At 41.4% G+C, this 22,771-nt stretch overlaps 1 protein-coding gene across 8 annotated transcripts in view; it reads left to right on the top strand.

Moving 5' to 3' along the window:
- Nucleotides 1–18,521, top strand: part of LOC120052515 (epidermal growth factor receptor substrate 15-like) — a 37,379-nt gene extending 18,858 nt beyond the window's left edge. For 5 of the 8 annotated variants that reach the window (XM_038999474.1, XM_038999469.1, XM_038999476.1 and 2 more), the window contains 12 exons: nt 1,663–1,824; nt 2,019–2,216; nt 4,683–5,006; nt 5,128–5,250; nt 6,425–6,563; nt 10,497–10,541; nt 10,665–11,020; nt 11,268–11,337; nt 11,452–11,522; nt 11,749–11,896; nt 12,633–12,820; nt 15,809–18,521. In XM_038999474.1, the coding sequence (XP_038855402.1) occupies nt 1,663–1,824; nt 2,019–2,216; nt 4,683–5,006; nt 5,128–5,250; nt 6,425–6,563; nt 10,497–10,541; nt 10,665–11,020; nt 11,268–11,337; nt 11,452–11,522; nt 11,749–11,896; nt 12,633–12,820; nt 15,809–15,955 (1,971 nt within the window). In that variant the 3' untranslated portion in view covers nt 15,956–18,521. The remainder of the gene's footprint in view (nt 1–1,662; nt 1,825–2,018; nt 2,217–4,682; nt 5,007–5,127; nt 5,251–6,424; nt 6,564–10,496; nt 10,542–10,664; nt 11,021–11,267; nt 11,338–11,451; nt 11,523–11,748; nt 11,897–12,632; nt 12,821–15,808) is intronic. The other 3 variants (XM_038999472.1, XM_038999471.1, XM_038999470.1) reach the window with 3 other exon arrangements.
- The last annotated feature ends 4,250 nt before the right edge of the window (nt 18,522–22,771 follow it).

Genomic DNA, 22,771 nt, shown 5'->3' with positions numbered 1-22,771 from the left:
TAATATAACTTATTTAGAGGACGTACGTACATTATTTACCATTCATTTCTATTGTGCACAAAATAATCTGAAACAGCAAATGCATCCAACAAGTTTGTGGAATCACAAGCTTGACGTAATCATTGCGTGCTAGGAATATCAGACCAAATGCTGAACCTTTTTGACTACTTCATTATACCTAATAAGTGAAAAATCTGTCAATGTGCCCTTGAGCAAGGCACTTATCCAGAGTGATTTACAGGAGCAATTAAGGTTAAGAGCATCTGCTAAATGACAAATTGAAATTCGCCCCAATATGAGGGGACTATGTATAAAAAGTGCTGTAATTTCTAAATAATTCACCCGCTATGGATGAAAAATGCTCTCAAATTGAAGTAACCTCCATAGTAATTTTATAATTTCAAGAAATGTCACTGTCCCTATACTTTGAGCTCACTGTATATTAAATTATACTTTCATACCCTCTAATCTGGGTCTGTCCATATGTTATTTAATGCATTTTTAGGAAAATTTCAAGTGTTCTTGAATAAGCCAATACCATAGTAGAGGGGTATCAGCTGTAAGCCCGATGCCAGTGTGTGACTATAATCTTGTCTTTATAATCTTCTGTTAGGTTTAATTATCCCATCCTCTCAGGTCTTGTTCACTATTGACCCACTCTCTCTGGGAGGACTAAATTAACATTTAACACTTGTACACCTTTTATATTGCTACTTCTCGGCCGCACTTGAACCCTAGTGATCAAACTATATAGGAATATGACAATATTACCCTGCATTGAACATTAGTTATTTTCTGCTGTGTGTTTGTGAAAGGCTGCTCTTCCTCTGGTACTGTGCACCAATGGTGTGAAAGGCTGTCATTAGACCGACAGCACTGTTTCCTTACCCCAGGGTTTCCCTCAGCAATGCCCAGTCAATGCCAATTAGCCAGCATCAATATATTAATAATGGGAAAACTAGTCTGTTTTTCAATAGGTATATGAGCAACTGAGATTGGATTATACAGTAAAAATTAAGGCCAATGAGTAGTAATCAATAACTATTTAACATTTGCACAGTGATCGGGAGTAATTCTCCCTGCAGTAAATGTAATGTAATTGCTGAATATGAAGTATTCAAAGCAAATGGGGATCAATAAACTATTTGCTTTTTAATATTTGGTACGTGTAGCACTCACACTTGAATGATGAGGGCAGGAGTGCCTCGCCGCTGAGTTGGTCTGATAAATGGCTTCTATTTTGGGCTGTGACTGCCTGGCTGCTTTAAACAGACAGCTTAGAGTGTAGCAGCTCCTCTGAAGGAACAGATGAAGACGTTCATCCCTCTGAGCCTGTGCTGAGTAGTGGCTGATTACAGTTTATACCACACCTTCCTACACACACTTCCTCGATAAACATCATCATGTAGTCATAAACACTAAGTCAACGTGTAATGGTACTGTGGGGAAGCTTACATTGATTTTGTTCTGCTGCAGTGGAGCACCTCAAGGCTGAGCTAACTTTTTTTGTAATCTTTCATTATATTCCGGCAGTCAAAATGGATTGACTCTGAGTCCTTTCTTCAGACTCTGCTCAGTCAAACGCTACTCCCTCATTAGGTGCTTCTGCTCCTTTTCTCACATCTTTCTCTGGATGCTGTGACTTTTCCCTGCCCTCCTCAGGACCTGCAGAATCAGGTGCAGAAGGAAAGCGGCGAGCTGCAGCGGCTGCAGTCTCAGCGCCAGGAGGTCCAGGATACTCTGGAGGAGCTGGACCAGCAGAAGACCACTCTGGAGGAGCAGCTTCGTCACATCTGCCAGCAGTGCAGCCATGAGAACCAGCTGGTGAGACTACAGAACCTATCAACCAACCACCACCTCCCACAGCACCTGGATCACGTTCAGAGAGGATCTAGTCAATAGCAACTGCATTGGATGTTCAAATGTACATCTAGTCACAGTCAGATTGTCCACCATTTTGTTTGTACTCTTTTATCACACTTGCTTCGCTTTCTGTGGTTGGTGGGTATGTGTGTTAGATCTTGTCACTAGAGGCGGAACACACGGAGCAGGAGCAGAGGATAGAGGAGTACGAGGAGCAGCTGGTGCATGCCAGAGAGGAGCTGCTGCGGCTGCAGGAGGAGAGCCAGCAGGTGGAGGAGAAGGTGCAGGCAGCGCGAGAACAGTTCACCCCCTTGCAGGAATCTGTCAAGGACTCCTTCTCTCAGGTATCTCAGGTGAGTCTACTATGACTCACCACCATTACTATTACGATGGTGGCAAAGATTGTAAATGGAGAGAACAAAATATGATTGACGAGAAAGAATGTATCAAATCAAAGTTTATTTGTCACGTGCGCCGAATACAACAGGTGTAGTAGACCTTAAAGTGAAATGCTTACTTACAGGCTCTAACCAATAGTGCGAGAAAAAAAAAGGTGTGTGTGTAGGTAAGTAAAGAAATAAAACAACAGTAAAAATACATTTGAAAATAACAGTAGTAAAAATAACGGTGGTAGGATGACATGCGATTTATTGGTGAGTGAATGTTATATTTAGGATTTATAAATTGCATGTCATCCTTATCAAGCAATCTATCTCATCAATCATGTTTTGTTCTCTCCAACCTGTGTGTGTGTGTGTGTGTGTGTATATATCTCTATCAGTAACAGTCAAAAGTTGAGAACACCTCATTCAAGGGTTTTTCTTTATTTTTACTACTTTCTACATTGTAGAATAATAGTGAAGACATCAAAACTATGAAATAACACACATGAAATCATGTAGTAACCCAAAAAGTTTTAAACAAATCAAAATATATTTGAGATTTTTCAAAGTAGCCACCCTTTGCCTTGATGACAGCTTTGCACACTCTTGGCATTCTCTCAACCAGCTTTACCTGGAATGCTTTTCCAAGAGTCTTGAAGGAGTTCCCACATATGCTTAGCAATTGTTGGTTGCTTTTCCTTCACTCTGTGATCCGACTCATCCCAAACCATCTCAATTGGGTTGAGGTTGTTGTGGAAATATTTGGTCAATCATATTTCACAAATACCGGAGCATGTGAGTTCAAATGGACTTTTTATTACTTCATAATAAAAGCCGAGCTGCATCATGAATACAACTGCCTTCCAATCTTGGTACAAACTACTTATACATTTGTCCTCCTTACGTCATACTCATAGTAACTCCTCTTAATGGCTTATCACCTCTGGCATTTAGCCACCGTTATCATATTGCCTTCATATTAGGACATGCAACCTGTAGAGTCACATAAATAGTTTCATGCATGTAGGACCATAGCAACAGACCATGGCACTCTACAGGATTAACCAATACATGACATCCTGCTGACTCCACTGAAAGGTGAACCCCTGTTCTGGAAAAACCCCAAGAGGTGTAACCATAGTTGGCCATAACAGTTACAAGAATAACCATGTGCATGTCTAATGGTGTCCAATGACCTAGAGCGCATAGAGTGCAGTAGTTTTGCTGGCTCCTTCTGAAATAAATAATTGCCACATGTGTACTGAAAAATTCCCAATATGGTCGGGTGGTTGTAGAGGCCAGGTCATCTGATGCAGCACTCCATCACTTTCCATCTATGTCAAATTACCCTTACACAGCCTGGAGGTGTGTTTTGGGGCATTGTCCTGTTGAAAAACAAATGATAGTCCCACTAAGCAGAAACCAGATGGAATGGCGTATCGCTGCAGAATACTGTGGTAGCCATGCTGGTTAAGTGTGCCTTGAATTCTAAATAAATCACGACAGTGTCACCAGCAAAGCACCATCACACCTCCATACTTCACAGTGGGAACCACACATGGTCATCCGTTCACCTACTCTGCGTCTAATCATACCAGAGGACAGATTTCCACCAGTCTAATGTCCATTGCTCATGTTTCTTAGCCCAAGCAAGTCTCTTTTTCTTATTGGTGTCCTTTAGTAGTGGTTTCTTTGCAGCAATTTGACCATGAATGCCTGATTCCCACAGTCTCCTCTGAACAGTTGATGTTGAGATGTCTCTATTACTTGAACTGAAGCATTTATTTGGGCTGCGTGGGTCTTCCTTTCCTGTGGTGGTCCTCATGAGAGCCAGTTTCATCATAGCGCTTGATGGTTTTTGCGACTGCACTTGAAGAAACTTTCAAAGTTCTTGAAATTTTCCTGCATTGGCTGATGTCTTGAAGTAATGGTGGACTATCGTTTCTCTTTGCTTATTTGAGCTGTTCTTGCCATAATATGGACTTGGTCTTTTACCAAATAGAGCTATCTTCTGTATTCCACCCCTACCTTGTCACAACACAACTGATTGGCTCAAATGCGTTAAGAAGGAAAGAAATTCCACAAATGAACTTTTAAAAGCACACCTGTTAATTGAAAAGCATTCCAGGTGACTACCTCATGAAGCTGGTTGAGAGAATGACAAGGCAAAGTGTGGCTACTTTGAAGAATCAAATGTAAAATATATTTTGATTTAACTATTTTTTTGGTTACTACATGATTCTATATGTGTTATTTCATAGTTTTGATGTCTTCACTATTATTATACAATGTAGACAATAGTCAAAATAAAATAAAAAACATTGAATGAGTAGGTGTGTCAACTTTTGACTGGTGCTGTGTGTATCTATATCATCACTCTGCGCTCTCTCTCCCTTATCCCTGTGTTCTCTGTACCTCTGTTTGTACTGAGGGCAGGTGCAACAGAAGCAAAGTGATCTACAGATTGAGGAGCGGATGGTCACGGCCCAGCTCAGCTGGAAGAATTCCCTAGAGGAGGATCCAGTGCTGGTGAACGGCTCAGCGGAGGAGCAGCACCAGGAGGACCAGCCTGAGGAGCTGAGAGTGGAGCCTCCAGCCAGCCAGCCACAGATGGAGCCTGCTGAACCGATGGAAGAAGTAGATGAGGAGGATCAGCCTAAGACCCCAGAGGAACCAGAGCCCAAGTCTGATGCCTTCGAAGACCTCTATAACAGCCTATCTTCCACTGTCTGGCCAGTACCACAGGACAACCTTGTGAAGGCAATATATTGTACTCTGAAATATCTGGGTCATTTATTATTTGTTCATTGTCTGAGTGCTAGTTGTGTGTCTTATGCCATCATGGTGTCTGAAGTTGCTGTTTTTCCTTCTCTTTTCTCAGGTGCACATTAGTCCCATTGCTTTCACCCTTCAGGAGCACAGCAGTCCTACTGCTGAAGTTGAAGCAGAGGTCAAAGATGTAGAAAAAGATCAGGAGTCGTCGTTTAAAGCTAGCACTCCCAAGGTACAATATGGTCCAATATGGTCGCATCATCTTTAGCCATGGGATTCCCCCCTGGACTCTAGATCTGGGTTCAGGTCATTTATTTAAAAAAAATTCTATGCATGAGTATTTTTAAATAATGTGGCCCTATTCAGCTACTTCTATGAGAAGTATTTAAAAACATTTTCCTATAAATTGCCTACTTTGATAGGTTTTTGAAATAATGCCAATACTAACTGACCTAGTTCAAATGCATCGGAGTATTTTATTATTTTGTAAATATTTTCCAAATGCATTTCCAAAAACAATTTAAATATTCAACTACTTGTATTTAAAGAGGAAATACTTTGATTTTGGAAAGTATTTATACCCCTTGACTTTTTCAAAGTTTGTTAGGTTACAGCCTTATTCTAAAATTGATTTGAATTGTTTTTTTCCCTCGTCAATCGACACACAATACCCCATAATGGGAAAGCAAAAACAGGATTTTAGAGATGTTTGCTAATTTATAAAAAAATTACTTAAATATCACATTTACATAAGTATTCAGACCCTTTACACAGTACTTTGTTGAAGCACCTTTGACAGCAATTACAGCCTCAAGTCTTCTTGGGTATGACGCTACAAGCTTGGCACACCTGATCCTTTCAAGCTCTGTCATGTTGGATGGGGAGCGTTGCTGCACAGCTATTTTCAGGTCTCTCCAGAGAGCCTGTTGGAAAAGCATTCCAGGTGATCTTCTGTATACCACCCCTACCTTGTCACAACACAACTGATTAGCTCAAACGCATTAAGAAGGAAAGAAATTCCACAAATTAACTTTTAACAAGGCACACCTGTTAATTGAAATGCATTCCACGTGACTACCTCATGAAGCTGGTTGAGAGAATGCCAAGCTGTCAACAAGCTGTCATCAAAATATATTTTGATTTGTTAAACACTTTTTTGGTTACTACATGATTCCATATGTGTTATTTTATAGTTTTGATGTCTTCGCTATTATTCTACAATGTAGAAAATAGTACAAATAAAATGTAAAAAACCTGAATGAGTAGGTGTATCCAAACTTTTGACTGGTACTGTATATCTCCCCAAATACTTAATTCCAAATGTAATTTGAAATACTCTAAATATTATTTGAACCCAGGTCTGCTGGACTCATGTTTGACCACTGGACTGTGCTGTATTTCCTTAGCAGGTGGACTCTCCAGAGCCAGAACCGAGACCAGAGTCAACTGAGCCTCCCCATGCTACCCTGCCTGTGCTGCCTCCACAGACCACTTCCCATCCACTCCCTGATCTGGACTTCTTCCAGTCAGACCCCTTCACTGACCGTGAGTTACCCCTCCACCTCTCAGTTTATTGTACTAACAGGAGCGATTTCAAACTTGTTAAACCTGCTGTATGTATGAATGTTCAGTGCATTTGGAAAGTATCCAGACCCCTTGACAATTTCCACATTTTGTTACGTTACAGCCTTATTCTAAAATTGTTTAAATAAAATGTTTCCCTCATCAATCTACACACAATACTCCATAATGAAAAAGCGAAGACAGGTTGTTAGAAATGTTTGCCTATTTATTAAAAATAATAACCACAAATACCTTATTGACATAAGCATTCAGACCCTTTGCTATGAGATACGAAATTGAGCTCTGGTGCATCCTGTTTCCATTGATCATCCGTGATGTTTCTACAACTTGATTGTAGTCCACCTGTGGTAAATTCAATTGATTGGACATGATTTGGAAGGCACACACCTGTCTATATAAGGTCCCACAGTTGACAGTGCATGTCAGAGCAAAAACCAAGCCATGCGGTCGAAGGAATTCTCCGTAGAGCCCCATGACAGGATTGTGTTGAGGCACAGATCTGGGGAAGGATACCACAAAATGTCTGCAGCATTGAAGGTTCCAAGAACATCATTCTTAAATGGAAGAAGTTTGGAATGACATCCAACCTGACAGAGCTTGAGATGGTCTGCAGAGAAGAATGGGAGAAACTCCCCAAAAACAGGTGTGCCGAGCTATAAATGTGATATTTCCGTTGAAAAAATAATTCATCAAGGCAAAGGGTGGCTACTTTGAAGAATCTCAAATATAAAATATATTTAGATTTTGTTACACTTTTTTTTTGTTACATGATTCTATAGGTGTTATTCTGTAGTTTTGATGTCTTCACTATTATTATTCTACAAAGTAAAAATAAAGAAAAACCCTTGAATGAGTAGGTGTCCAAACTTTTGACTGGTGTGTGTGTGTGTGTATATATACACTGCTCAAAAAAATAAAGGGAACACTAAAATAACACATCCTAGATCTGAATGAATGAAATATTCTTATTAAATACTTTTTTCTTTACATAGTTGAATGTGCGGACAACAAAATCACACAAAAATTATCAATGGAAATGAAATTTATCAACCCATGTAGGTCTGGATTTGGAGTCACACTCAAAATTAAAGTGGAAAACCACACTACAGGCTGATCCAACTTTGATGTAATGTCCTTAAAACAAGTCAAAATGAGGCTCAGTAGTGTGTGTGGCCTCCACGTTCCTGTATGACCTCCCTACAACACCTGGGCATGCTCCTGATGAGGTGGCGGGTTGGTCTGCTGAGGGATCTCCTCCCAGACCTGGACTAAAGCATCCGCCAACTCCTGGACAGTCTGTGGTGTGGCGTTGGTGGATGGAGCGAGACATGATGTCCCAGGTGTGCTCAATTGGATTCAGGTCTGGGGAACGGGCGGGCCAGTCCATAGCATCAATGCCTTCCTCTTGCAGGAACTGCTGACACACTCCAGCCACATGAGGTCTAGCATTGTCTTGCATTAGGAGGAACCCAGGGCCAACCGCACCAGCATATGGTCTCACAAGAGGTCTGAGGATCTCATCTCGGTACCTAATGGCAGTCAGGCTACCTCTGGCGAGCACATTGAGGGCTGTGCGGCCCCCCAAAGAAATGCCACCCCACACCATGACTGACCCACCGCCAAACCGGTCATGCTGGAGGATGTTGCAGGCAGCAGAACATTCTCCACGGCGTCTCCAGACTCTGTCACGTCTGTCACATGTGCTCATGTGCTCAGTGTGAACCTGCTTTCATCTGTGAAGAGCACAGGGCGCCAGTGGCGAATTTGCCAATCTTGGTGTTCTCTGGCAAATGCCAAACGTCCTGCACGGTGTTGGGCTGTAAGCACAACCCCCACCTGTGGACGCCGGGCCCTCATACCACCCTCATGGAGTCTGTTTCTGACCGTTTGAGCAGACACATGCACATTTGTGGCCTGCTGGAGGTCATTTTGCAGGGCTCTGGCAGTGCTCCACCTGCTCCTCCTTGCACAAAGGCGGAGGTAGCGGTCCTGCTGCTGGGTTGTTGGCCTCCTCCACGTCTCCTGATGTACTGGCCTGTCTCCTGGTAGCGCCTCCATGCTCTGGACACTACGCTGACAGACACAGCAAACCTTCTTGCCACAGCTCGCATTGATGTGCCATCCTGGATGAGCTGCACTACCTGAGCCACTTGTGTGGGTTGTAGACTCCGTCTCATGCTACCACTAGAGTGAGAGCACCGCCAGCATTCAAAAGTGACCAAAACATCAGCCAGGAAGCATAGGAACTGAGAAGTGGTCTGTGGTCACCACCTGCAGAACCACTCCTTTATTGGGGGTGTCTTGCTAATTGCCTATAATTTCCACCTTTTGTCTATTCCATTTGCACAACAGCATGTGAAATTTATTGTCAATCAGTGTTGCTTCCTAAGTGGACAGTTTGATTTCACAGAAGTGTGATTGACTTGGAGTTAAATTGTGTTGTTTAAGTGTTCCCTTTATTTTTTTGAGCAGTGTATATATACAGTTGAAGTCAGAAGTTTACATTCACTTAGGTTGGAGTCATTAACTTGTTTTTCAACCACTCCACAAATTTCTTGTTAACAAACTATAGTTTTGGCAAGTCGGTTAGGACATCTACCTTGTGCATGACACAAGTCATTTTTCCAACAATTGTTTACAGACAGATTATTTCACTTATAATTCACTGTATCAATTCCAGTGGCTCAGAAGTTTACATACACTAAGTTGACTGTGCCTTTTAACAGCTTGGAAAACAAAATTCCAGAATTCCAGAAAATGATGTCATGGCAATAGAAATTTCTGATAGGCTAATTGACATAATTTGATTCAATTGGAGGTGTACCTGTGGATGTATTTCAAGGCCTACCTTCAAACTCAGTGCCTCTTTGCTTGACATCATGGGAAAATCAAAAGAAATCAGCCAAGACCTAAGAAAAAAAATTGTAGACCTCCACAAGTCTGGTTCATCCTTGGGAGCAATTTCTAAACGCCTGAAGGTACCACGTTCATCTGTACAAACAATAGTACGCAAGTATAAACACCATGGGACCATGCAGCCGTCATACCGCTCAGGAAGGAGACGCATTCTGTCTCCTAGAGATGAACGTACTTTGGTGCGAAAAATGCAAATCAATCCCAGAACAACAGCAAAGGACCTTGTGAAGATGCTGGAGGAAATGGGTACAAAAGTATCTATATCCACAGTAAAACGAGTCCTAAGGACAACAAAGTCAAGGTATTGGAGTGGCCATCACAAAGCCCTGACCTCAATCCCATAGAAAATGTGTGGGCAGAACTGAAAAAGCGTGTGTGAGCAAGGAGGCCTACTATACCTGACTCAGTTACACCAGCTCTGTCAGGAGGAATGGCCCAAAATTCACCAATTTGTTGTGGGATGCTTGTGGAAAGCTACCTGAATCGTTTGACCCAAATTAAACAATTAAAAGGCAATGCTACCAAATACTAATTGTGTGTATGTAAACTTCTGACCAACTGGGAATGCGATGAAAGAAATAAAAGCTGAAATAAATAATTCTCTACTATTAATCTGACATTTCACATTTTTTAAATAAAGTGGTGATCCTAACTGACCTAAGACAGGGACTTTTTACTAGGATTAAATGTCAGGAATTGTGAAACTGAGTTTAAATGTATTTGGCTAAGGTGTATGTAAACTTCCAACTTCAACTGTAGATAGAGATATCTCTATCCATCCATCCATCCATGTCAAGCCTTTATTGCTTTGTCTTTGGCGTATTGTGTGTTGATTAATGAGGGGGGGAAACTGTTTAATCCATTTTAGACATAAGGCTGTAACTTGTCGAATAAGTCAAGGGGTCTGAATACTTTCCGTATGTAATAAAAATGAGTCCCAACTGATTCTGTTGTCTGTCTTTCCGTCTGTCTGTGCAGAGGATCCATTTAAAGATGAACTGTTTGGAAAGGCAGATGTTTCCGGTGAGTGTTAACTCAGTATGAGCTCAAACAATGCAGCTATACATGTGAGCCACCAAATCAGATATTTTTATATTAGCCTATATTTTGAATGTGAAAACCTGTAACGTAGCTGTTCTTCAACAGATCCATTTGGAGGGGACCCATTCAAGGGTACAGATCCCTTTTCTGCTGACTCCTTCTTCAAGCAGTCTTCGTCCGCCCCCTTCCCTTCTGCTGACCCCTTCAGTGGCAGTGCCAGCCTAGTGGAGCCTGACCTGTTTCCAGCTCCGCTTAACGACGCTGCAGGACTGGACCCCTTCAGCTCCAAAGCCAACAACAAGGCAGCCAGGGACCCCTTCAGCGCCAAGGTCAACAACGTGGATGCGGATCCGTTTGGATCCAAAATGGACTCCCTGGCAGAGGCAGACCTGTTTGGCTCCCAGTGTACTGCAGGCCCGGATCCCTTCAGCTGCTCCCAGCCAGGCTCTGAGCTCCCCACTGTGAGTGGTGCCACAGTGCTGAACTGTCCATATGCCTCAGGGATACTCACTCAGGCAGCTACCCAATTTACCCCACCAAAAAATCCCTCCTCCTGCACCAGCACATTGTGTTAATTATGCTCCCAGATTCAGTCTGTGCATGGTAATGAAGAATGACTGTGCACTTCTGTCCTTAATTATTCTAGCTAGGTGTGCGCTGTCTGTAGGGTTTTAGTTTATAACTGACATTGTATGTGTTTCCCAAAAGGATCTCATTGCAGCAACCAATGACCCTTTTGCACCTGGAGGCACTACTGGAAATACTGGCTCTGACCCAGGTAAGACTGGGATGGAGCCTCCCTCTTGGGAGTGGGTGGTAGTGCAAATGGTAGTACCCTGTCTGGCTAAACTGTGTGTTGTTGAACAATATTTACACCATGTGTGTGCTTCAGATCCATTTGCTGCTGTGTTTGGCATCGAATCATTTGGAGTAGGATTTGCAGACTTCAGCACCTTGGCCAAGGTAAAGTCATGATTGGGTTCTCTAGTTGTCCTTGGTGTGTACCATCATGGCTGTGATGTGAGGAGAACTAAGGATCACTAGCTATTAGTGATCCTTAGGAACATTTTTGTGATCCCGCTAACTGCATGAATAATGGGGGGGAATGTGATGAGGTAGTGTTGATGTAAACATGAACACGAGGGAGAGCTGTCAGTCATGCTCTTCTGGATCTCTGGTTGTTTCCAAGTCAAACGGTGCCGACCCCTTCGCCTCATCCAACTCCTCCAACAACAAGAACCTGTTCAAGGAGGACAGCCAGCCTAGCAGCCTTGATGTTCCCCCAGCCTTGCCCCCCAAGACAGGAACGCCCACCAGACCTCCCCCACCACCACCAGGTCAGTCCTTCTGGAAAGCAAATTTTCTTTCATGCTGTTTCTAGACTGTTTGTCAATGCTTTTCTGCTGCCAATTGCAAGTAACAGAATGGCATTGGTATTGAAAATATGGAGATTTGGTACCTAGTGGGATTTTGTAGTCATTGTTGCACTTTTGCTAGGACTTCTTCCCTGGGCCTCTCATTCCCTACTGACCGGAGTGCTCTTGGGTGGTGGTGTGTCAGGGTTTATGTGGGTTTTGGCCAAAAAATAAGAAAAAATATATATGATTTTATTTCTTCCTGTATATACAGGTGTAATTATGTTTTTGACATTTATTTCCCTTTTGGACCCACCGCTTTGCCATTTCTCTCCATTTCATAGCAACTTTCTTTTGTTGTCCTGAAGTCAGTCACAATCCTAGTCATTAACAACTTATCCTAGTTGTAACTTTTAAATTCCCCCTCTTAAGTTTAGATTTTCATCTGTCACATATGGATTATCTATCAGGTGCTCTGTTTTAGAATGGTGTTTTCCTGCGAATTGCATTTTGGAAAATGATTAAATTGTTTTATTGGCTGTATCATTACATGAGATGTATGTTCTGTTAAGATGCATTCCCATAATCAAAATGTGATTTCTGTCATTCTGAGCACCATGGTTAGACACCCCAATGAGTTATGCATATGGATCCGGTAAATTCAAATCTTCCCCGCCACATTTTCCTAACGGAAACTCTGGTGTGTTTTTGAATGCAGGTAAGAGAGCCGACATCTCCAGGTCCGAGACGTCGGACTCATTCCACAGAAGGGGGCCATTTCTGCCCCAGGGCTCTGGAGACCCCCCTTTCTCCCAACCTGCCAAGGATGCTGCCCAAGACCCCTTCGCCCCATCCTCACCCCGCCAGCCCGCAAGGGACCCAGACCGATTTGCCAGCTTTGACAAAGTGAGAACCTCCCCAGCCCCCTCTCCTCATGACACCGACTAGGTCGCCCTCCCCTGTTTCCTCGCTCACAAGCCATCCACCAAATAGCAGTCTCAGCCTCCCCTCCGTCCATAGCTAAATTCTCAAACTACCAACCTACCTGAGGAGCATTTATAAGTCCTTAAGGAAATATAGTTGTATTTTAAAAGCATTCATTTGTTTTTCTAAAGAGATATATAATGTTTTGTATATTCCTTCTTCCTTATGTATCCCATATTACTTTATTGTCAATGTTATGTTTCTTTATGTGAAGTTTATTAAAGCATTAAGGCACGAGGGGGTGTGGTATATGACCAATATACCACGGCTAAGGGCTGTTCTTATGCACAACACATCAGAGTGCCTGGACACAACCCTTAGCTGTTGTATATTGGCCATATACTACAAACCCCTAAGGTGCCTTATTGCTATTATAAACTGGTTACCAACGTACTTAGAGCAGTAAAAATACATTTTTTGTCTTACCTGTGGTATACAGTCTGATATACCATGGCTGTCAGCCAATCAGCATTCAGGGCTAGAACCACCCAGTTTATAAATATAGTTATAAAAAATTGGGTGGATCTAGCCCTGAATGCTGATTGGCTGACACCTGTGGTGTATCAGACCGTATGCCTTGGGTATGACAAAACATTTAATTGTAGTGTTCTAATTACATTGGTAACCAGTTTATAATAGCAATAAGGCACCTCAGGGTTTTGTCATATATGGCCAATATACCACACCTCCTTGGACCTTATTGCTTATCTTTAAATACATTTTTGTTTATTTCTAAGTTGAATTGAAGTTCAGACTTGTAATTGATGTTCCCTCAAATAACTTTACTCCTTTAATAGTGTAGCCATAGGTATATATATTAATAAACATATTATAATATATTTAAAATGGGTAACATTTTCACTGAGTGAACTTAGTCACCACTAATGGGACTTCAGGCACACACCAAATCTTCCTCTTCATGACGCATAGCCCTCAGGAGCCCCTGGTTGCTTGTGGATGGAAAGGCTAGGCTGCTTGCTTTGGCTCTTGTGATTGAATTTATTTAGCACACCCACAAACGATTAATGGCTTGACTGAGCTCCTATTCCTCCTGCTCCCTCTGACTGCCTCCACTCTGCATGACCTGCACCCTGCTCTGCACGCACTGTCCTTGTGTCTGATTTGCGGGCTCCCGGTGACCCTCTACAGCCCCCTCACTGCCTCCACCATCACCCTCTCACTCTGACTGGAATCACTCCTCCTTCTGCTTCCCACCATTCATCCTGTTATCACCACTCCCGCCACCAATCTGCACTGTGGAAGAAAGATTTCTGCTCTCGCTGGGTCTTTACTCTAATCTCTTCCTCAGTCAAATGAGCTCAATAAAGCATCTTATGAAGGGTACTATCTCCATCTCTGGGCTCCATGTGTATCCATATCCACCAGGTTGATTTAGCACAGATTGCTACTGTTTGCACTTTTTTTTACATTCTATTATGATGCATAAATTCTGGCGTAATCAAATCCCAGATTGAATTAAGGCTTGAGCTGTAAAAAATAAACTATCGATTTGGTCCGAATTCAAAAACCTAGTTTTACTGGTCTCGTATAAGCATTTCTGGATGTTGGTTAGATTTACAGTATTTTGATATACTTTGAAGTAAGTTACTTTGCCATTTTCCCTCAATCATGTTACATCCATCACCAACCATTTATATCCCATGTGAATAACTGAATTTAGACAAAGCTGGAACATCCTACAGGGACTTTACCATCCAATTCACAGATCTATTCACACAAGTATGTTGTTCATAAGTTGGTATAATTTTTCTGAGACGTTTACGCCATCTACAGTATATTTGGTCCAGGTTGTAAATCCATTGATATTCACTCCTGCTGTGCTGTCAGACTGTACCTCGTGAGTGACTTAATGGGTCACAAACTGTTGGAAGTGCCACACCTCATAATGAACAATGTGAATCAGTACCTGCTTTCTCTCTCGTTCTCTCTCAGTACCAACCACATATCTCTCGTACCACATCTCTCTTTTTGGTTTCATTGACATTAACTTTAGTGCTAAGAAATACAGATTGGCAATCTCCGAGCCAATCGTCAGTATATTGCAGCACTATACTGTATTAATTTGTGTTCACATCGGTATAGATGGAACACTGCAGAACCAGGCATGCTTTTCGTGTGTGTGAACTAAACACTATTATAAACTGGGTGGTTTGAGCCCTGAATGCTGATTGGCTGACACCTGTGGTATATCTGACCATATACCACAGCTATGACTTAACATTTATTTTTACTTCTCTAATTAGATTGGTAACCAGTTTATAATGGCAGCTCGAGGTTTGTGGTATGTGGCCAGTATACCACTGCTAAGGGCTGTATCCAGGCACTTTGCGTCGAGGGTAAGAACAGCCTTTAGCCGTTGTATATTGGCCATATACCCCCCCCCCCCCCCCCATCCTTATTGCTTAAATATACCATATTTTATCATCCCACTGTCTAAAATGTGCATGTGTCTGTTGATGTGTGAAATTGACCTGTGAAAGCTGTACTCCTGTCACATGCAGACATGCTTTACAGCCATACAGGGATTTCAGCCACTCAACTGCCACCCTATCACTGATCTGGAGATAATACATGTATTTTCATGTTAAACATTATAAGAGGAAATTGCAACTGTTTGCTTTTGGAACATACAAAAAGCTCTATTGAAATGCTGAGAATGGTGCAGCTTACCATAAACAATAAGATGTCAAGGGGATCAGTATACTGCTTCAGCTGCTGCAGTGAAATAGCTTAATACAGGACAGTTCACAACTTGCTGTGTCCCTTTTTTAAATGGGTGTCAAGATGGGGGAGGTTGAGTGCAGTGGCACCATCGGGGAGGGGGCGTAGAATATGCTGCCTCTAAGGTGTTCTGACGTGTGTGTGTGTGTGTTTCTATGTGGTGTGAAGCAGCAGTACCATACTGAGGAGGACATGATTGAGTGGGCGAAGAGGGAGAGTGAGCGTGAGGAGAAGGAGCACTTGGCCAGACAGGCACAACAGGAGCAAGAGGATCTGGAGCTGGCCATTGCCCTGAGCAAGTCAGAGTTTTCCTGAAAGACTCCCGGTCGCCCTGTGTGACCCAGCACTAACCAAAGGAAGGAAGGAGGGAGGGGTGGGAGAACTAAATGGCCTACTCGGACCCAATGAAGAGATGTTGAGTATTGGCTCTTCCTCCCACCCATTACCCCCTTTAATTTTCTCCTACCCTCTCATTTTGTTTCACTCATCTATGGCGTTTCCAATGTGTCTTCAATGGTGTTTGGCCAGGTGGTGGGTATAGAACTGTGATGTTCTCTGTTAGACTTCAATATCTCTCCTGGTACAGTAAATAGACATGGAGATTGAAGTATATGTATACAGACCTAATTGTTAATAACTAACTGCAAAAGTTATGCCCCTGTTTGCAATGCTCTTGTCTAGAAGCCTGCTCATACCCAGACCACCAGATAGTATTGAGCACTTATGGTAACCATTTCTCCCTGAGATTGAATGCAAGAGTGGCTAACACATGCCTTTTTTCCTGTCTTCCCACTTGTTTTTTCTTTTTGAAATTATGAACTTTATAATATGATTAACTCTAACAAGATAAGAGTCATGTTCCTCTAATTAATCTGGGTGTAAACCAATGTCAAATTGTAATCCATATTTGATTCATTTGGCTATATACCAGACATGTAAAAAATACAGTGAATTGGATTTCATGGCTGAGCTGAGGTTTTGCTAGTGCTTGTGTAAAAACACATCTTAGAGATGACCTGACGTATGTCCTTACGAGAGTAGCCATTTTATGTATAGAGTAGTCAAACGGTGTAGAGGGTTGGAAGGGAAAAGAGGAGATCCCGCTTCAGATACACACTGGTGGTTGTCATGACTACTTTGACTTAACTTGATTGAATTTGTGCATATATTTCTGATCACCCTACTTACTATAAGTTGTTCACCTTTCTCTCAACTCTTCCTCTCATCAACGTGCCCTTAAATGTATCTTTATATGCCAAACACCAGGGCAGTGAACAAGACTCACATGCTCATTATCTGTTTGGAAAGTAATAATGATCTTGTAAAAACAGTATAACTCCCAGGTCACTCACTCCGTTATCCTCAGTGTCATCCTCCTAATACTCTATTAATTCTTAAAGGTTTATAGCTGTACTAAGGGTTGTACATTTGCTAAAAATAAGTAAAACAGTAAAACAACTTTTATGTTCAGTTATGTCCAGACCTCTGCATGTAGGACGCTTTTTCTTAGCGTGAAATGTAATCTACCCACCAATAGTCAGTCAAAACTATTGACAACAAACAATTATTGTGGTTCATGAAGTGACATTTGAACAAATGAGATGTCAAGATTTTGGAAAGTAGGTTGGTTGTACAGGAAGATGTTTTTAAATGTATTTTAAGTGGAAAAATATATTATAATTGTTAACTAGAAACCGGATACAGGCTGAGTGTAATACACACAAGAAGAGTAGCTGCTGCCTTGGCAACAGCTAATGGGCATCCCTAATAAATACAAATGCAAATTCTCCCTACTAGAATAGCTGTCTTCTGTAAATTGTCTGATTCTGTCACCAAAATCCACAACATGTGACACCCTGTCTCATCTATTTTGGGATACAATAGTTTAGCCATGTCTTCTGCGTCAGGGAGTTATGTACCCTTGTTATAACCAATAGGTTATAGTTTATAACTAGGCCCCAATTTTCCTGCTCAGGAAAAACTCCTGACCCAATATGGCAAATTCTCCACTGTATATACGCTCAACATTTATAATACCTAGCTTCAGTTGAATACAGCCATCAGCAGGGGGTTCAGTTATAAAGAAAATGGGTGCTGCACATGTTAGTATTCTGAACCATCTTGTTTTTTTTTAAGTTTTATGTTTCACTGAGGTGATACCACAGTGATTTGACCTCATTTTAAAAACTGCCTGATAAAAGTATCCTTTGCCTTTTTGTACAAAGGCTGTTCTTCTGTCTGTGAACTTCAGTCACTTGAGGGTTTTACTTAAGCCTTTTTGTGTTGGTGAGGAGAGACAGAATTGGAGTGGGGGGGTGGTAAATGTAACTGTAAGGCATCTTAAAGTATACCATTGTTTTTTTTGTTTCCAGATTAAATGAGAATAATTGTCACTAATCAAGAGGGGTATAATGTGAAAGTACACCGTTGACAAGGGAATGGCGTGGCTCTCAAGTAATTTGGGCTATTAACTCATGTACCCTTTTCCTGCTTTTCATCCAGGTTTTTAGGTTCATCAGTAGAGACCATTCTGTAAATGAGCACCGTGGTCAGTTAGGACTTCCTAGTGTTGTTCATTCAACAAATGTTTCTGTTTGTAAATACAATGGAGTTGTCAGTTTTCCAGAGACAGCTGTGTTCCTTTTTATATCAGCTGGTATTTAAAGTATACTATTGAGCATCATGTCATTTGTATAGACTTCTGTATTTTCAAATAAAAAACCACTTGTTGTTCTAAGCCATCTACCTATAGGCTTTTAAAAACGGGCTTATTGTAGGCCTATTTGAGTTATCATTTTTTTAACATCTCAGTAATGGTCAGAATATACTAAGTGAAACATTTAATTGAAAACAGAATAATAAATATAAACCTCGAACAACACTGGACTTTGTTTTGTGTGGGGATGGGTGTCAATCTAGCTTGGTCTCAGAGACTAGATGGTCAACCTAAATCTGTGACACTCTAAACATATGTATGTTATGTTTGGTATGGTTACTCTATGCAAAAACGAAAGGTGGGTGGTTGGTCGGGGTTGATGGGTGGGCGTATAAAGCAAATATTTAACAACCTACATGTTGAGTGTTTGAAGCTCATCACGGACAACTAGCATTTGAGCAACTTTTCAACGACTTGCTACTTTGCAACTACTTAGCATGTTAGCCAACTCTTTCCCCGAACTTTAACCATTTTAGCTAAACCTAACTCCTGAACTTAACCCTAACCCATAGCGCAGCTAATGTTGGCATTAGCCACCAAGCTAACATTAGCCACAACAAATTGGAATATGTTATACGTTTTGCAAAATGTTAACATATCCATTTTCCGAATTGTAACGTAGTGTACATTTTTCGAATTTGTAACATACGAAATGGATGATAGACATCCACAAAGTAATACATACCGTAAGAAATGTAACATATTTAATTGAGTGATTTACATACAGATCCCCCCCACCACCTTTATTTAACTAGGCAAGTCAGTTAAAGAACAAATTCTTATTTTACAATGATGGCCTGCCCGGCCAAAACCTCCCCTAACCCGGATGACGCTGGATCAATTGTTCGCCGCCCTATGGGACTACTACAATGATAAAATAAATACTGCATGCCATCATGATGAAAAGCCAAATGACTGCCAATTACCATTTGTAGACTATCAGTATACTGAGCATCATCAGTGGGCGTTCAATTGTCCCCACCAGCCAAATATCCCCTGGAACTTGGTGAGCAATACATCCTAGCAGAAACACTTGGGCCACATTCGTTGCACACGATCTGATTGATAGTAATGACAACATCCACAACTTTTTAAAATAAATCAGGAAGGAGGAAGGTGTAGTTCTCACAAATACACATGTAGCCTACTGTACTTTTATATCATACTTTTTCAAACTCTCGCCGTTAACGGTCATCACCTGCGCACAGGTAAAACCCAATGTCCATGTAAGGATAATTGGGCCCTGCACTTTTTCTGGATATTCTGCACGTTTGCAGTATTTCAGTCCATTGGAATGAGTTTTATCACTGGTTGGAGACGCAGCGTGAAGAAAAATGACTGCAAAGGGTGAGTAGCAAAATCCACGTAACTAGGCTAGTTGCAGTAGCCCACGTTTCTTCCGCAGAAACCCAGCGATCTTTTATAAAAAATATACAGCAGCCTAAACAAGTTGTATTTGTGGTCACAACAGTGATTGGTTTATGTAGTGAGAAATGTAGTTTGCCACCCTGTTTTAAATAATCTGTAGCTAGATGGATTTGATAAACAGTGAATGGTTGTGTAACCATTCTGATACAAGATACACGAACTTTTGTATTTGTTATATATTAGAACGTTATTGCCAGGTGTTATTTTAGAATTAAGATTTAGACCGCATGAAGTGGAAATGTAATAGATTTATAATAAAACGTGCACACAAAAAAGAAAAGGAACCTCATTTATGACTGTTTCTACCTATCAAATCAGTACACTCGAAAACGTTCAAACCTAGGAATAGGTTCTCTAATATATAATCGAGGAATAGTTTCTCTAAAGTATAATCTATGGAAAGCAAATTTGTAATCACAGTACCACCATGTTGCTCTTTAACATGACAGGGCATCACTAGTGATTAGTCCAACATCTGCAGATAAATGTACAATAAAGGAAGTTCAAAGAAGATAGGGTAAAATTAGGCTAACTAAATGAATTATTTTATAATAACAATACACCAAATATGTATAGGCAGTTACTGAATTTCTTCCACTGTTTTCCTAGTACTTTCCTTTCGTATTTTCTAAGTGCCCAAACTGCTTACTAACTATAGGCTACTAACTAACTAGGTTGTTAAAGTTGTGTAGGCACGGGCCCACCAACTCATTTTATTTTGTATTTTAAATGGGACATTATTTGTCTTATTACCTAAACATGCAAACACCATCCGATAGAATTCATAGCTAGCCTTGCACTGGAATGACATTCACTCGAATGGGATTGGTGGCCAAAAATAACTAACTGAAAGCCACACCCCCAATAAGCCACGGATATGACCAAAATGTGATATGTTTTGTTACTGAATTTCTGGCTATGCTACTGGCTTGTTATGAAATAATTACACAAGTTGTTCTACTGGTATTTATTCTGGAGTGAGGCCTATGTAAAAATATGGTAACACCACTCCCTCTCAGGTGATGTGCTTTGATAAGGAAAAATACAGTGCTGAATATAAAGCTATACTGAACAATAATGTAAACGCAACATGTAAAGTGTTGGTCCCATGTTTAATTAGCTGAAATAAAAGATCCCAGAAAATAACCGTGTGCACTAAAAAGCTTAATTCTCTGATTTTGTGCACAAATGTGTTTACATCCCTGTTTGTATTTCTCTTTTGCCAAGATAATCCATCCACTTGATAGGTGTGGCATATCAATAAGCTGATTAAACTGCATAATCATTACACAGGTGCACCTTGTGCTGGGGACAATAAAAGGCCACTAAAATGTGCAGTTTTGTCACAACACAATGCCACAGATGTCTAATGTTTTGAGGGAGTGTGCAATTGGCAGGCGGACTGTAGGAATGTTTACCATAGCTGTTGCCATATATTTTAATGTTAATTTCTCTACCATAAGCCGCTTCCAATGTCATTTTTGAGAATTTGGCAGTACGTCCAACCTGCCTCACAACCGCAAGCCACATGTAACCACGCTAGCCCAGGACCTCCATATCTGGCTTCTTCACCTGCGGGATCGTCTGAGACCAGCCATCCAGACAGCTAATGAAACAGTGGGTTTGCACAACTGAAGAATTTCTGCACAAACAGTCAGAAACAGTCTCAGGGAAGCTCATCTGCATGCTTGTCGTCCTCACCAAGGTCTTGACCTGACTGCAGTTTGGCGTCGTATCGTCTTCTGTGAGCAAATGTCCCCTTCGATGACCACTGGCACGCTGGTTTGCTGATGTCAACGTTGTGAACAGTGCCCCACGATACCATGACGAGATCCTGAGGCCCATTGTCGTGCCATTCACCCGTCGCCATCACCTCATGTTTCAGCACGATAATGCACGGCCCCATATCACAAGGATCTGTACACAATTCCTAGAGGCAGAAAATGTCCCACTTCTTCCACTGCCCGCATACTCACCAGACATGTCACCCATTGAGCATGTTTGGGATGCTCTGGATGTGTACGACAGCATGTTCTAGTTCCCACCAATATCCAGCAACTACGCACAACCATTGAAGAGGAGTGGGACAACATTCTACAGGCCACAATCAACACCCTGATCAACACAATGCGAAGGAGATCTATCGCGCCGCATGAGGCAAATAGTGGTCACCAGATACTGACAGATTTTCCAATCCACGGACCTACCTTTTTTTAAGTGATCTGTGACCAACAGATGCATATCTGTATTCCCAGTCATGTGGAATCCATAGATTTGGGCCTAATGAATGTATTTCAATTGACTGATTTCCTCATATGAACACTAACTCAGTAAAATTGTTGCATGTTGTGTTTAATTTTATTCAGTGTACATAGGGAAATAGTGAACTATAATTGTAAATGAGAGCAAAGATTAGCATCTACAGGAGAGGAATTAGATTACAATTGGAGATCTCGGCATTGTTAAATGAGACGCATCCGCTAGTGCTTACTGTATGTTCTGTCTGGTATACTGTGACCCTAGGGACACCATGCAGGCTGAAGAAATCTCAGCCAACCCCAATGGCTCCCCAACACTTAGTTTACTGTACATGGCAACAGTTTCTGTGAAATATATATTTCTCCTTATGTCAATCCCATTGAATGGGATCTGATTCATTTAGTCATTCATAACAGCATGATTTTGCTTCTAGGTTGTCCATCATAAACAGTGCAGAACTTGACCCCATCCACACAGATTTCAAGTAAGTTTTCCCTTCTGTCAATTTCTGTACCCTAGGCATGTTTGACAACAGATTTCAGTTCATAGACTTTCTTTGGGCATATTACGTTTTGGTTAATCTACCCCTGCACTGAAAATATCTTTCAGTCAGGATTTCTATGGGTTGCAATATTATGTTACTCACACAATAGTCCCTATTGAAATAGTTTCCATCCCTTGTGCTCACCTTTTTTTCTAAATGACCTCAATTTTGCCCCCCTGTTTCA

Source organism: Salvelinus namaycush, chromosome 8, assembly GCF_016432855.1.
Source record: "Salvelinus namaycush isolate Seneca chromosome 8, SaNama_1.0, whole genome shotgun sequence".
In the NCBI taxonomy this organism is placed as follows: Eukaryota; Metazoa; Chordata; class Actinopteri; order Salmoniformes; family Salmonidae; genus Salvelinus; species Salvelinus namaycush.
The sequence above is the reverse complement of the archived record's forward strand: the minus strand, read 5'-3'. Positions and strand labels throughout refer to the sequence as shown.